Here is a 16047-nt window from a genome sequence, read left to right on the forward strand (position 1 = left end):
TCAGCTCATCTGTCTCTCCCACAATACTCCTCGCATTGAAATATACCACCACACACAACCTTACTATTTGTGAGGCAACATGAGTGAATCTGCAGATGCTGGAAATAAATAAAAAACACAAAATGCTGGCAGAACTCAGCAGGCCAGACAGCATCTATGGGAGGAGGTAATAACAACGTTTCGGGCCGAAACCCTTCATCAGGAGTGAAGTAACATGGGATGGTCGAGAGGGAATAAGAAGTGGGGGGAGGGATAAAGATAAACTTCCCAGCTCTCTACTTTATCCATCTTTATGCCTTTTGGAAATCAGGTCATCCTTTACTCACTTAGCTATTCACAGTAACAGAAATTTTGACCAGAAGTGCCCAAACTTCTGCATGCCACTGTATATCCTGTATCTTTCCAATTACTTCAAGAAATTCCAGTCATTGCTGCTCTGCTGTCTTCCCTGCCAGTATTCTTTTCCAATCAATTCTAGGCAACTCCTCTCTCGTGCCTCTAATTCCCTTTACTCCACTCTAATACAGACACATCTAACTTTAGCTTCTGCTCAGATTTCAAGGTGAATTCAAACATATTATGATCACTTTCCCCTGAGGGTTCTTGTACTGCAAGGTACAAGAATTCCGGTTCATTGCACAACACCCAATCCAGAATAGCTGATCCTCTGAAACAGGCCCTTCGGTCCACAATGTTGTGCCGACCCTCAAACCCTGTCCCCACCTTAAATTCCTCCGTATACCTATCTAGTAGTCTCTTAAACTTCACTAGTGTATCTGCTTCCACCACTGACTCAGGCAGTGCGTTCCACGCACCAACCACTCTCTGGGTGAGAAACCTTCCTCTAATATCCCCCTTGAACTTCCCTCCCCTTACCTTAAAGCCATGTCCTCTTGTACTGAGCAGTGGTGCCCTGGGGAAGAGGCGCTGGCTGTCCACTCTATCTATTCCTCTTAATATCTTGTACACCTCTATCATGTCTCCTCTCATCCTCCTTCACTCCAAAGAGTAAAGCCCTAGCTCCTTGGGCTGCTCTAAAAAGCCATTTTATAGGCATTCTATACATTTCCCCTCCTGTAATCCAGCACCAACCTTATTTTCCTAAACTACCTGAATATTGATAATTGTAACATTGCACTTTTGGCATGCATTTTCTATTTCTTGTTGTAATTTGTAGATCACATCCTTAATACTATTTGGGGATCTGTGTACAACTCCCATCAGGATTCTCTTACCCTTTCAGTTCCTTAGCTTCCAATACCTTCCAAATCTAATGATTTGATTTCACTTTTTTTACCAACAGAGCAACACTGCTCCCTCTGCATTCCTGCCTACCCTTTCAATGCAATGTGTATCCTTGGACATTAAGCTCCTAGCAGTAATCTTTCAGCCATGATTCAGTGATGCTTACAACATCATACCTGAGAATCTGCAACTGTGCTGCAAGTTCATCTACCTTTTTCTGTATACTGCATGCATTAAGATACAACAAATGTCCACCTTTTATGTTGCAACTCACCCTGTTGACTGCAATTTTGTCCTATCAGCAGCCTCTGTTACCTACACATTGCCTCTGTTTGTAAACCAGCTACCTCATCTTCAGCACTATTTTCCACCTTTCCTATGATATTTCTTGCATTGAAGTATAGGCAGTTCATTACCCTAGAAATTTGATTTCTACAAAGGTACTTTTGTCTGAAGTGTTACCAACACTTGCCTCCATAACTCTCACGAACTGCAACTCTAGTTTAAACCCCACCATGCAGTATTAACAAACCTTTCCTCTAGGTTATTTGAATCTATTCTAGTTCAGGTGTAAATCTTCCCTTGGTGCAGGTCACACCATCCCTGGAAGAGAAACCAATGATCAAAAAATGTTTTGCCCTTCCTTTTATACCAACTTCTTCACCATGTATTAAACTGTATAATCTTCTTAGTTCTGTCCGCACTAACACGTGGCATGCATAGCACTCCTGAGATCATAACCTTTTAACTTAGCTCCTAACTCCCGCAACTTCCTGTGCAGAACCTCATCACTTGTCCTATCCATGTCATTGGTACCTACAGTATTCAATGTTGAGGGGGGTGGCCTCAGTGGTACTCTGCATTGGCTCCTTAACCCCTTTCCCCTTTTTGGACTGTCACACAGTTTCCTGTGTCCTGCACAGGACACAGGAATTATTACTTGTACCCTATCTATCACCCCTTCACCCTCCCAAATGATCTGGAGTTCATCCAGTTCAAGCTCCAACTCCTTAACACAATTTGTTAGAAGCTGCAGCTGGATGCACTTTTTGCAGTTGTATTTGTTAGGGGCAGTAGAGATCTCCCAGCCTTCCCACATCCCTCAAGAGGAGCATTTCACCATCTCTACTCACCTAGCTAAGTAGGTATAAAGAAGAGAAGGAAAAGTCTTGAGCATTTCTTTGCTTTCTTTGAGTGAAACCTCTCTTCACTGAAGCCTCAAAGAGCTAAAGCCTTAGGATCACCACTCTATGTCCACTCCAACAATGGCCGCAGCAAATCACCCTGCCTTCCTATAATTTACTCTTACTAAGCAATCCCAAATGTCAGTTTGTCACTGGTCAAAGCTCTGTTATGCTGCTATGACCCATACCTGCCTTTTATCAATGGGCAGTGGACCTGATTGAAGACCTCGCCAATCTTCTGATGTCTGGATTGGACACTGGTCAAAGCTCTATTCAGTGGACAATTAAGAACAAAAAAGAGAAACTTACAAGACAGTTTACCTTGCCCCAGCCTGATGAGCCAAAGCCACTCTAAACACTGGCATACTCAAAAGAATGGCCACTCCGTTTCCACTTGCATTATTTTTAGTCAGCCTTTCCAACCAATTGCACTCAATGATTGGTTGCAGTCCAACTCCGAAAAACTGCTGCAAAGTTCTGTCCTATAAATTGATGAAGCTAGAGCAGTAGATGTAGTGTATATGGATTTCAGCAAAGCATTTGACAAGGTACCCCATTCAAGGCTTATTGAGAAAGTAAGGCGGTGTGGCGACCCATTTCCCAGCGCACTCGAACCAGCTCACAAATCGGCGCACGCCGGCATTGAGGCCAGTCCCAAAAAGGGCGCCAAGTCTGCTTCACCAGCAAGGGGAAAAGCCCACGCGCGGGATGGACTGTGAATACGCGCCCCTTACAGTATTCCCGCCCGGGGAGGGCGGGATCAGGAAGGCTTTAAAGCGAAGCTGCAAAGTTCGAATAAATCTCTTTTGCAACTGCAGCTCATCGACTACGTGTCATTATTTCAGCGCTGCATGTAGCACACCGCTACAACTGGTGACCCCGACGGCCCAAACGATATTTGAGCCGACGATGAACAATGCTGCATCTGTTCATGCGGTTTCGTTAGAACTGCCAAGCTTCTGGACGCTGCGACCTCACCTATGGTTCCAGCAAGCAGAAGCCCAATTCCACATTTGGCAGATAACCTTGGAGGACACACGTTACTACTACATGGTGAGCTCCCTCAACCAGGAAACAGTGGCCCAGGTTGAGGAGTTCATACAGTCTCCCCCAGCGGATGGCAAATATACGGAATTCAAAGCCCTGCTCATGACTTTTGGACTCTCACGGCGCGAGCAAGCTGCCCGCTTACTGCACCTGGATGGTTTGGGAGACAGACCGCCATCAGCTTTGCTGAACGAAATGCTGTCCCTGGCCAGAGAACCCAAACCCTGCCTCATGTTTGAGCAGGCATTCCTGGAGCAGCTGCCCGAGGACATACGCCTGCTGCTGTCCGACGCGGATTTCAGCGACCCCCGGAAGGTGGCAGCCTGGGCAGACTTACTGTGGAAAGCCAAGAAGGAGAGTGGGACGTCCGTCGCACAGATCACCAGGCCACGCTCCCAGCAGCAGACCAGACCAGGCCCGGCAGCAGAGCCCACTAACCCCAGAGGGAGGGGTGAGGAGACCAACTAACAATGGTGCTTCTACCACCAGCGGTGGGGCTCAGAAGCCCACAGCTGAAGCTCACCCTGCAAGTTCCTGGGAAACGCCAAGGCCAGCCGCCGCTGATTACTACAGCGGCTGGCCATCGTGATAGCCCCCTGTATGTGTGAGACAAGCAGTCGGGATGCCGCTTTTTGGTCAACACTGGAGCCGAGATCAGCGTCTTACCTCTGACGAGTTACGACACCTGCAACAGGGCACCGGGTCCCAACCTGAGGGCCACAAATGGCAGCACAGTAAGGACCTACGGCACCTGTACGGTGCGGCTACAGTTTGGCTCCAGCCAGTTCACGTGGGACTTCACACTGGCTGCCGTAGCCCAACTGCTCCTGGGTGCAGATTTTTTGCGGGCTCACAGCCTACTGGTCGACCTGCCAAGGCAGAGACTGGTCCACACCGAGACCTTTCAAACGTTCTCCCTGGGGGAAGCCCATTTGCCAGCCCCACACCTGGACTCCATCACCCTGTCCAACAACGACTTCACCAGAGTCCTGGCATCGCAGTTCACGGCAGCCATGCCCAGACACGGCGTACAACGCCACATCCCGACACAGGGACCACCCCTCCACGCCCGTGCTCGAAGGCTTCCCCCAGACAAGCTCCGACTGGCGAAGGAAGAGTTCAAGAGGATGGAGGAATTGGGGATCATACGGTGGTCCGACAGCCCATGGGCCTCCCCCCTGCACATGGTGCCCAAAGCATCAGGGGGCTGGAGACCATGCGGCGACTACCTCAGGCTGAATGAGGCTACAACACCGGACTGCTACCCTGTGCCGCACATACAGGATTTTGCAGCAAACCTGCACGGCGCACAGATCTTCTCCAAGGTGGACCTCGTCCGGGGATACCATCAAATCCCGATGCATCCAGATGATGTCCCCAAAACGGCACTCATCACCCCTGTCGGCCTTTTCAAGTTCCTCCGCATGCCGTTCGGCCTAAAGAATGCCACACAGACGTTTCAGCGGTTAATGGACGCGGTGGGACGCGACCTGGACTTCGCTTTCATCTATTTGGATGACATCCTCATAGCCAGCAGCAGTCGTCAGGAGCATCTGTCCCACCTCCGTCAACTCTACGCCCGACTGAGTGACTACGGCCTGACAATCAACCCGGCCAAATGCCAGTTCGGGCTCGACACCATCGACTTCCTGGGCCACAGGATTACTAAAGACGGGGCAACCCCTCTGCCTGCTAAGGTAGACACAGTCCGCCATTTCCCCCGACCCAACACAATCAAAGGTCTTCAGGAATTTGTGGGTATGGTAAATTTCTACCACCGCTTCCTCCTTTTAGCTGCCCGAATCATGCGCCCCCTGTTCGCCCTGATGTCGGGTAAGGGCAAGGACATTACCTGGGACAAGGAGTCCGCCACCACTTTCATTAAAACGAAAGAAGCCTTGGCAATTGCCACGATGCTAGTGCACCCCAGAATGGACATCCCTACCGCCCTCACAGTGGATGCATCTAACATGGCGGTCAGTGGGGTGCTGGAACAACTCATCTAGGGTCGCTGGCAACCCCTGGCATTTTTCAGCAAACACCTGCGACCACCCGAGCTCAAATGCAGTGCTTTCGACCGGGAACTGTTGGCGCTATACCTGGCAATCCGGCATTTCAGGTACTTCTTGGAAGGTAGGCCCTTCACCGCATTCACAGACCACAAACCACTTACCTTTGTGTTCACGAAGGTCTCCAATCCCTGGTCGTCCCGCCAGCAGCAACATCTGTCCTACATCTCTGAATACACGACGGATGTCGGGCATGTCTCGGGAAAGGACAGTGTCGTGGCGGACTCTCTCTCTCGCCCTACCATTCAAGCCCTGTCCTAAGGGGTCCTATGAAGCATTGGCGGAGGCGCAGCAGGCAGACAAGGAGATCTCAAGTTACAGAACCGCAGTCTCCGGTTTGCAGCTCCAGAACCTCCCCGTAGGCCCAGGTGAGAGGACCCTACTCTGTGACGTCACCACCGGCCAACCCTGCCCTGTTGTCCTGGCAGCCTGGCGGTGGCGCATTTTCAACTCCGTTCATAATTTAGCACACCCCTCCATCAGGACAACCATCCGGATGGTCTCCAACAGGTTCGTTTGCCACAGACTCCGCAAGTAGGTCAGTGAATGGGCCAAAACGTGCATGCACTGCCAAACTGCCAAGGTGCAGCGGCACATCAAAGCTCTGCCGCAGCAGTTCCGCCTCACCCACCGGTGTTTCAACCACATTCATGTGGATTTTGTGGGCCCCCTGCCAGTGTCGCGCAGAGCGTGGCACCTCCTCACTATCATGGACTGGTTCACAAGATGACCAGAGGCAGTCCCGCTCACCGACACCACCTCCGAATCTTGCACCCGGGCACTGATCGCCACCTGGGTATCTCGCTTTGGTGTACCGGTCCACATTACCTCCGGCAGAGGAGCCCAGTTCACCTCCAGCCTGTGGTCAGCTATGACCAGCCTTTTGGGGACACAGCTGCACCACACAACTGCTTACCACTCACAGTCGGATGGACTGGTGGAGCGTTTCCACCGTCACCTGAAGTCGGCTCTCATGGCCCGCCTGAGAGGACTTAACTGGGTGGACGAGCTTCCCTGGGTCCTGCTAGGAATCCGCACAGCGCCCAAAGATGACCTGCACGCCTCGTTGGCCGAGTTGGTGTACGGCACACCCCTGGCCATCCTAGGGGAGTTCATACCAGCCCCAAGGGGGCAAGAGGAAGAACCCGCAGCAATCCTGGGCAGACTACACGAGAGGCTCGGTAACCTGGCCCCCATACCCACTTTGCAGCATGGGCAGAACCCGACCTGTGTACCCAAAGACCTGCTAAACTGTAAGTTCGTTTTTGTACGACGGAGCGGACATTGGGCACCGCTACAGCGGCCCAACGAGGGGCCGTTTATGGTGATCAGAAACAACGGGTCCACATTTGTGCTGGACATTGGGGGGGAGAGAGGAGGTTTTCACGGTGGACCGACACAAACTGGCCCATGTGGACGTGGCGCAGCCGGTCAAGATTCTGGCACCGCGGCGCAGAGGCAGACCTCCCAAACAGGGTCCGGCCCAGACTGTGGACATTGGGGGGTCTATCGCCGGTTCTGGGGGTGGGGTTATGTGGCGACCCACTTCCCAGTGCACTCGAACCGGCTCACAAATCGGCGCGCGCCGGCTTTGAGGCCAGTCCCAAAAAGGGCGCCAAGTCTGCTTCACCAGCAAGGGGAAAAGCTCGTGCACGGGACGGGACTGTGAATATGCGCCCCCTACGGGGAGGGCGGGATCAGGAAGGCTTTAAAGCGAGGCCGCGAAGTTTGAATAAATCTCTTTTGCAACTGCAGCTCGTCGACTACATGTCATTATTTCAGCGCTGCATGTAGCACACCTCTACAGTGGCATGGGATCCAAAGGGAAATTGCTTTGTGGGTCCAGAACTGGCTTGCCCACAGAAGGCAATGTGCTTGTAGAAAGGTCATATTCGGCTTGGAGGGCGATGACCAGTGGTGTGCCTCAGGGATCTGTTCTGGGATCCCAACTCTTTGTGGACTTTATAAATGACATGGATGAAGAAGTGGAGGGATGGGTTAGTAAATTTGCTGAGGACACAAAGTTTGGAGGTGTTATGGATAGTGTGGAGGCTGTCAGAGGTTACAGAGGACATTGATAGGTTACAAAAATGACTGAGAAGTGGCCATTTTTATCCAGATAAGTGTGAGATGGTTCAAACATGATGACAGAATATAGTATTAATGGTAAGACTCTGGGCAGGGTGGAGGATCAGAGGGATCTTAGGGTCCGAGTCCATTAGACACTCCAGGCTGCTGTGCAGGTTGACTCTGTGGTTAAAGCATATGGCGCATTGGCCTTCATCAATCATGGGATTGAGTTTAGGAGCTGAGAGGCATGTTGCAGATATATAGAACCCTGATCAGACCCCACTTGGAGTACTGTGCTCAGTTCTGGTCACTTCACTATAGGAAGGATGTGGAAACCATAGAAGGGGTACAGAGGAGATGTACAAGGATGTTGCCTGGATTGGGGAACATGCCATATGAGAATAGGTTGAGTGAACTCAGCCTTTTTTCCTTGGAGCGATGGAGGATGAGAGATGACCTGATAGAGCATTGATCATGTGGATAGTCAGAGGCTTTTTCCCAGGGCTGAAATGGCTAGCATGAGAGGGTACAGCTTTAAGGTGCTTGAAAATAGGTACAGAGGAGATGTCAGGGGTAAGTTTCTTACGCAGAGAGTGGGAGAGTGGTGAGTGCCTGGATTGGGCTGCTGGCAACAGTGGTGGAGGCAAATACAATAGTTTCTTTAAGAGACTCTTGGACAGGTATATGGAGTCAGAACAATAGAGGGCAATGGGTAACCCTAGGTAATTTCTCAGATAAGGACAGCTTTGTGGGCCGAAGGGCCTGTATTGTGCTGTAGGTTTTCTCATTTTCATTTTTTAATTATTTTTATTAATACATAATCTTATACAACTATAGAATAATACAAAATTTCAACAAATTAATATGTATATAATTAATAGAGCTGCAGAAAAAAACTAATAACATATAAAAATGATTTAAAAAATTTTTATATATAGAAAAAAGGAGGGATAAAATAGAACCCCATCTAACTAAGAAAAAAAAACCATTAACTACAAAAAAAACCATTAGGAATCAACCCACAGAAGCAATACGTTTAACCATCATCTAGATATATAGGAAAAAAATTCATCAACCACCAGTTCACAATTTTTTTTAAAAAAAGATAATAAAATTAGAAGGAAACCATATAGAATAATTCAAATTAAATGGTAATATTTGGCAAAAGAACCCCATCCGCTTTCAAAATCAAATCGAGGTTCAAAAGTTCTACTAATTTTTTCCAAGCTGAGACATAATATTACTTGAGAAAACCATTCAATTAATGTAGGGGAAGAGATATCTTTCCATTTTAATAAAATAGCCCTTCTTGCCAACAATGTAACAATGTTGATCTGAAGATGAAATACCCCGAATATGATGTGGAACTATTCCAAATAGAACAGTTAATCTATTAGGTTGTAAATTAATTTTCAAAGCTTTAGAGATTGCAGAAAATAAAGATTTCCAAAACAGTTTTAACGAAGAACATGACCAGAACATATATGACAAAGTAGTTACTTAAGTTTTACATCTATCACAATAATTATCTACACCAGAAAATATTTTAGATAGTCTCTCCTTTGTTAAATAATAATGATGGACAATTTTAAATTGAATTAGACAGTGATTGGCACGTATAGAAGAAGAATTTACATTTTTCAAAATTCGAACCCAATCTTATTCACAAAGGTGATATTAAGTTCTCTCTCCCAATCTTTTTTAATCTCTAGTGATAGGTCCACCTTTTGTAACAAGAGTAAATTATAAATTCTGCTAATGGAACCTTTCACTAAGGGATTCAATTTCAAAATGGTATCCAACAAATCAGATTCTTGTAAATATGGAAACTTAGGTAAATATTGTTGTAAAAATGTCTAACCTGAAAATATTGCAAAAAATGTGTATGAAGAAGAGAGTATTTATTAATTAACTCTACAAAAGTCATCAGTCGACCATTATAAAATAAATCTGTAAAAAAACAGATCCCTTTATTTTTCCATAGGAGAAAAATGGGGTCAGTTATTGAAGGTTTAAATAAAAAGCTTCAATATTAAAAACTAGGCAACTTAAGTTGTTTAAAATTTAAAAAATTACAAAACTGAATCCAAATCTGTAAAGATTGTTTAATAACCAGGTAAATTTTAAATTTCGAATTTTAGAGAGCTGTAAAGGTAATAGAGCTCCTAATATTGAAGTTAAATGAAATTGTTTAACAGCTTTTAATTCCAAATCAACCCAAAGTGGTTTTTGGCTCTTATTGAGCCAATAATCTATTGGCTAACCTAATAATCTTGACTAATCTATTGGAGTTTTTCGAGGATGTAACCAGGAAGTTAGACAAGGGAGATCCAGTGGATGTAGTGTACCTCGATTTTCAGAAGGTATTTGATAAGGTCCCACATAGGAGATTGGTGAGTAAAATCAGAGCTCATGGTATTGGGGGGAAGATATTGACATGGATAGAAAACTGGTTGGCAGATAGAAAGCAAAGGGTAACGGTGAATGGGTGTTTCTCGGAATGGCAGGTGGTGACTAGTGGGGTGCCACAGGGCTCGGTATTGGGACCACAGCTGTTTAGGGTTAGGGTTAGGGTTAGTACAGCCACTGGGGTACTCTCTATTACCTGACTCATCCTGTTACCCCTCCTAACTGTGACCCACTTGTCTGCCTCCCGTGGCCCCAGTGTGACCACCTGCCTGTACCTCCTCTATATCAACTCCTCACTCTCCCTGACCAGACAAAGGTCATTGAGCTGCAGCTCCAGTTCCCTAACACGGTCCCTTAGGAACTGCAGCTCTGCGCACCTGGCGCAGATATGGATGTCCGGAAGGCTAGGAAACTCCAGGACCTCTCACATCTGACACCGAGAACAACAAGCTGCCCTCACACTCATAATTCTCCCTTTCCTCAAATAACAGGAAAAACTAAAACCTAAACCTACGTTGCCTTGTCCTCTTCCGCCTAAGCCCTTAAGCCTTCGCTCTGCTCCTGGCTCACTCCGCTGCCCGCTGTATAAGGCTGTGTCCTTTTTAAGTCTTCCCCACTTCACTGCCCGCTGTCACACGCCTGCACAGTCCTGCCTCTCTTAACTCCAATGAGAATAAGAAAAATTCAAGATGGCTCCCGCCGCACTCCCGTTCTGATCCTCCGACTTACTTCTCTAAACCCAGTGTTATAACAGTGTTATTTGTTTTCCCTCACAGATGCTTTTCGACCTTCTGAGTTCCTCCAACACTTTGATTTTGTTCAATTTTTATTAATACTCAATTCACAGGCATTCAGTTAACCCTTATAATTAACACTCAGTTACCTGACATTTAATTCTACATCTGAGCTTGCTACACAATGCATTAAATCAAAAAACACTTAGCCTTGGGTATTCCCACATATGATCACTAGCAAGGGTTAGTTTGATGCACTGTGCTCTGAGTTTTGAACACCAGTCCTCCTTCTGCAATAGTTATTCCTGAGTTATCACTGCCGACACTCTCAGTCATTCCAAATAGTGGGACTCCTTAAACCCAAACTACACTAATCAGTCAAAGAAGCACACATTGATTCAAGATTGTTTAATGTCATTTTCAGTACCCAAGTTTTAAGGAAAAGAAAATAATTGTTATTCTGGGTTAGTGAGTGGAGGCGTTGATCAGTCTTGCTGCTTGGGGAAAGATTGACTTTTGTTTTTGTTCTTGCAGCCTTGTCATTACTGCAGTGTTTTGCACTTTCTCTGCCTGGGGTTGAGAGGGATAATAAATCAGCCATAATGGAATGGCTGAGCAGACTTGATGGGCTGAATGGCCAAATTCTTCTGTGTTTTATAGCCATATGTTCTTTCCAAGCCATATTCCAGAAACACAGCTATGAAGTCATATTCAGGAGCGATGTAAAGTAGTTACATTCCAAGAAAATATTTCAGAGGAATAATTCATGAGATAGATCCAACAGGTTTTTAACTACTATCATACATTTACTCCCAAATTTTATTTATTTGCAGGGAAAAGAAACATCTTTCTGGGAAGTGAAACTATTGCCGTGCTGATTGCTTGTCTGCCACTTATCAAATCAAAGCAAAATCGTGAGTATTTCCAGAAAAGAAAGCAGTGAGGTTTTCAAGAGATCATGATTTTACACAGGAAAAGCTTGTACTGGGCTGTAGTGTTCTATGTACACACACACACACGCGAGTAATAGAGCACTACAGCACAGAAACAGGCCCTTTGGCCCATCTAGTCTGTGCTGAGCTATAAATCTATGTAGTCCTATTGGATGGCATCAGGATCTCAGCCACTTTCAAAGAATTATGGACGTAGTCAGAGTGGTGATTTTGAGGGTTTAGCTCTTCGAGGCTACCACGAAAGGAAGATTCACTCAGAGAAAGCAATGGATATTATCTGCTCAGCTAGGACAGTAGAGATGTCAAGCATGATAGTGAAATGCTCCTCTTGTGGGATGTGGGAAGCCGTAGAAACCTACAATGTCCCTAAAGACTACAGCTGCGAGAAGTGCATCCAGCTACAGCTTCTAACAAGCTACATTAAGGAGTTGGAACTGAAACTGGATAAACTCCGGATCATTTGGGAGGCTGAAGGGGTGATAGCTAGGACATAAAGAGAAGTAGTTACACCCAAAGTGCAGGACACAGGAAATTGGGTGACAGGAAGTGGAAAGGGGTTAAGGAGCCAATGCAGAGTACTCCTGTGACCATCCCCAACAACAAAATGTATATTACTTCGGATACTGCTGAGGAGTGGGGGTGGATGACCTAACAGATGAAAATGAAAATGGTTGGTCTCTGACACTGAGTCTGCCTCTGTGACTCACAAGGGAAGGGGGAATAGGGGATGTGCTCTTTATGGGAATGAACAGCAAGAACGAGATTTCCAGATGGTATGTTGCCACCTGGGTGCCAGGATCCAGGATATTTCAGATCAAGTCTTCAGCATTCTTAAGTGGGAGGGTGAACAGCCAGAAATTGTGGTCCATGTAGGCACCAGTGACATCGGTGGCACGAGTGATGAGGTTCTGTATATGGAGTTCAGGGAGTTAGGTGCTCAGTTAAAAGGCAGGACCTCCAGGGTTGTGATCTCAGGAATGGTATCTGTGCCACATGTCAGCGAGGCCAGAACTAGGAAGATCATACAACTTAATACCATAAAACCATAAGATATAGGAAGCAGAATTAGCCCATTTGACCCATTGAGTTTGCTTCACCATTTCATCACAGCTGATGCAGTTTTCCTCTCAACCCCAATCTTCTGTCTTCTCCCCATATCCCTTCACGCCCTGACCAGTCAAGAATCTATCAACCTCCATCTTAAATATACGAGATGACTTGTCCTTCACAGCTGCCTGTGGCAAAGAATTACACCATTCACCACTCTGACTAAAGAAATTCTTGCTCATCTCCATTCTAAGAGAACACCCCTCTATTTTGAGGCTGTGTCCTCTGGTCTTAGACTTTTCCACCATAGGAAATATCCTCTTCACATCCACTCTATCAAAGCTTTTCATCATTTGATTAGTTTCAGCGAGGTCACCCCTCACTCTTCTGAATTCCTGTGAATATAGGCTCAGAGCCAACAAACTCTTTTCCTATGACAAGCCATTCAATCCTGGATTCATTTTTGTGAAACTTCTTTGAATCCACCCCAGTTTCAGCACATCCTTTCTAAGATAAGGGGCCCAAAACTGCTCACAATACTCCAAGTGAGGCCTCACCAGTGTTTTATAAAATCTCAACATTACGTCCTTGCTTTTATATTCTAGTCCTCTTGAAGTGAATGCTAACATTACATTTCACTGCACAAAGACTCCCAAATCCCTTTGTACATCAGCTTATGGTATTTTATGTCCACTTAGAAAATAATCAATCCTTTTATTTCTTCTACCAAAGTGCATGACCATGCACTTCTCAACACTATATTCCATCTGCCATTTCTTTGCCCATTCTCCTACTTTGTCTAAGTCTTTCTGTAGCCTCTCTACTTCCTCAAAACTACCTGTCCCTCCACCTATCTTTATATTGTCTGCAAAATTTGTAACACAGCCATCAATTCCATTCATCCAAATCATTGACATATAACGTAAAAAGAATTAGTCCCAACACAGACCCCAGTGGAACACAGCTGCTCACTGCTTGGATTTTCAGAAGGCTTGACAAAGGCTTGCTGAAAATCCAAGTACACAGCATCAACCCATTCTCCTTCGTTCATCCCGCTTATTATGAATTCAAAGAATTCCAACAGATTTGTCAGACAAGATTTCCCCTTGAGGAAACTGGTCTAGTTTATCGTGTGATTCCAAGTATCCTGAGACTCCAGCATCTTCCCAACCACTGAGGTTAGATAAACTCGATGAAGTTTCCTTTCTTCTGTCTCTCTCCTTGCTTGAAGAGTGGAGTGACTTTTACAATTTTCCATATTTGGGAACCATTCCAGAATCAAGTGCTTCTTGAAAGATCATTACTAATGCCTCCACAATATTTTCAGACAGCTCTTTCAGAACTCTGGGCTGTACCATCTGATCCAGATGACTTTTCTAACTTCAGACCTTTCAGTTTCCCAAGAACGTTCTCTCTAGTTATGGTAACTTCACACACTTCATGAGCCCCGCCACCTGGAACTCCCACCATACTGCTAGTGTCTTCTACAGTGAAGACCGATGCAAAAGAGTTGAGATTGATAAATAAAATTGATTCAAGAATGAAATTAGGAGAGCTAGAAGGGGCCATGAGAAGGACTTGGTGAGCAAGATTAAGGAAAACCCCAAGGCATTCTACAAGTATGTGAGGAGCAAGGGGATGAGCCAAGTGAGAAAAAGACCAATCAAATGCGATAGTGGAAACGTGCAAGGAGGTAGCAGAGGTACCTAATAAATACTTTGCTTCAGTATTCATCAGTGAAAAGGTCCTTGGCAATTGTGAGGATGATTTACCACTGACTGAAATGCTTGAGTGTATAAACATTAAGAATAGATGATGTGCTGGAGCTGTTGAAAGGTATTAAGTTAGATAAGTCACAAAGATTGGATGAGGTATACCCCAAGCTACTATGGGAAGCGAGAGAGGAGATTGCTGAACACTGGCGATGATCTTTACATTATCAATAGGGATAGGAGAAGTACCAGAGGATTGGAAGTTTGCAAATGCTGTTCCCTTGTTCAAGAAAGGGAGTAAGGATAACCCAGCAAATTGTAGACCAGTGCTTTACAAGCCTGATTGAATTCTTTGAGGATGTAACAAAACACGTTGATGAATTTAGAGGAGTGGATGTAGTGTATATGGATTTCAGTAAGGCATTTGATAAGGCTCCCCATGCAAGTCTCATTCAAAAAGTAAGGAGACATGGCATCAAGGAGACCTTGCATTGTGGACCCAAAATTGGCTTTCCCACAGAAGGCAGAGGCAGGTTGTAGATCGTTCATATTCTGCATGGAGGGCAGTGACCAGTGGTATTCCACAGGGATCTGTTCTTGGACCCCTCCACTCTGATTTTTATAAGTACTCTAGATGAGGAAGTGGAAGCATGGGTTAGTAAGTTTGCTGCTGACACAAAAGTTTGAGGTGTTCTGAATAGTCTGGAGGGTTGTCAGAAGTTATAGCAGGACATCGATAGGATGCAGAACTGGCCTGAGAAGTGGCAGATGGACTTCAACCCAGATAAGTTTGAAGTGGGTCATTCTAGTAGGTCAAATTTGAAGACGGAATGTAATATTAATGATAAGATTCTTGGCAGACTGGAGGATCAGTGAGATCTTGTGGTCTGTGTCTGTAAGAGACCCAAAGCTGCTGCACATGTTGGGAGTGTTGTTAAGCCTTGTATGGTGTGATGGCTTTCAAGAGTTCAAGAGCCATAAGGTAATGTTGCACCTATATAAGACCTTTGTTGAACCCCACTTGGGCTCATATCTGTGTTCATATCTGGTCACCCCACTACAGGAAGGATGCATTTAGCAGTGGTGAGGAGATCTACATGATGTTGCCTGGATTGGGGAGCATGCCTTATGAAAATAGGTTGAGTGAACATAGCCTTTTCTCCTTGGAGCGACGGAGGATGAGAGGTGACCTGATAGAGGTGTATAAGATGATGAGAGGTATTGATTGTGTTGATAGCCAGTGGCTTTTACCCAGGGCTGAAATGGCTAACAATAGGGTCATAGTTTTAAGGTGCTTGGAAGTAGGTACAAGAGAGATAGAACCATAGAACATTACAGCGCAGAAACAGGCCTTTTGGCCCTTCTTGGCTATGCCAAACCTTTTTTCTGCCAAGTGTCACTGACCTGCACCTGGACCATATCCCTCCATACACCTCTCATCCACGTACCTGTCCCAAGTTTTTCTTAAATGTTAAAAGTGAGCCTGCATTTAGCGCTCCATCTGGCAGCTCATTCCACACTCCCACCATTCTGTGTGAAGAAGCCCCTCCAATGTTCCCTTTAAACTTTTCCCCCTT

General features: G+C 45.8%; 1 protein-coding gene and 1 long non-coding RNA gene across 2 annotated transcripts in view; one reads left to right on the forward strand and one right to left on the reverse strand.

Moving 5' to 3' along the window:
• LOC132394743 (uncharacterized) overlaps positions 1-16047 on the reverse strand; it is an 887546-nt gene that overhangs the window by 679716 nt on the left and 191783 nt on the right. The window lies entirely within an intron of this gene.
• The window catches only part of LOC132394741 (uncharacterized), a 178338-nt gene that overhangs the window by 113663 nt on the left and 48628 nt on the right, over positions 1-16047 (forward strand). Inside the window, exon 6 of the mRNA XM_059971154.1 lies at positions 11592-11672. Coding sequence (XP_059827137.1) covers positions 11592-11672 — 81 coding nt within the window. The remainder of the gene's footprint in view (positions 1-11591; positions 11673-16047) is intronic.

This window comes from Hypanus sabinus, chromosome 5 (genome assembly GCF_030144855.1).
Source record: "Hypanus sabinus isolate sHypSab1 chromosome 5, sHypSab1.hap1, whole genome shotgun sequence".
NCBI classification, from domain to species: Eukaryota; Metazoa; Chordata; class Chondrichthyes; order Myliobatiformes; family Dasyatidae; genus Hypanus; species Hypanus sabinus.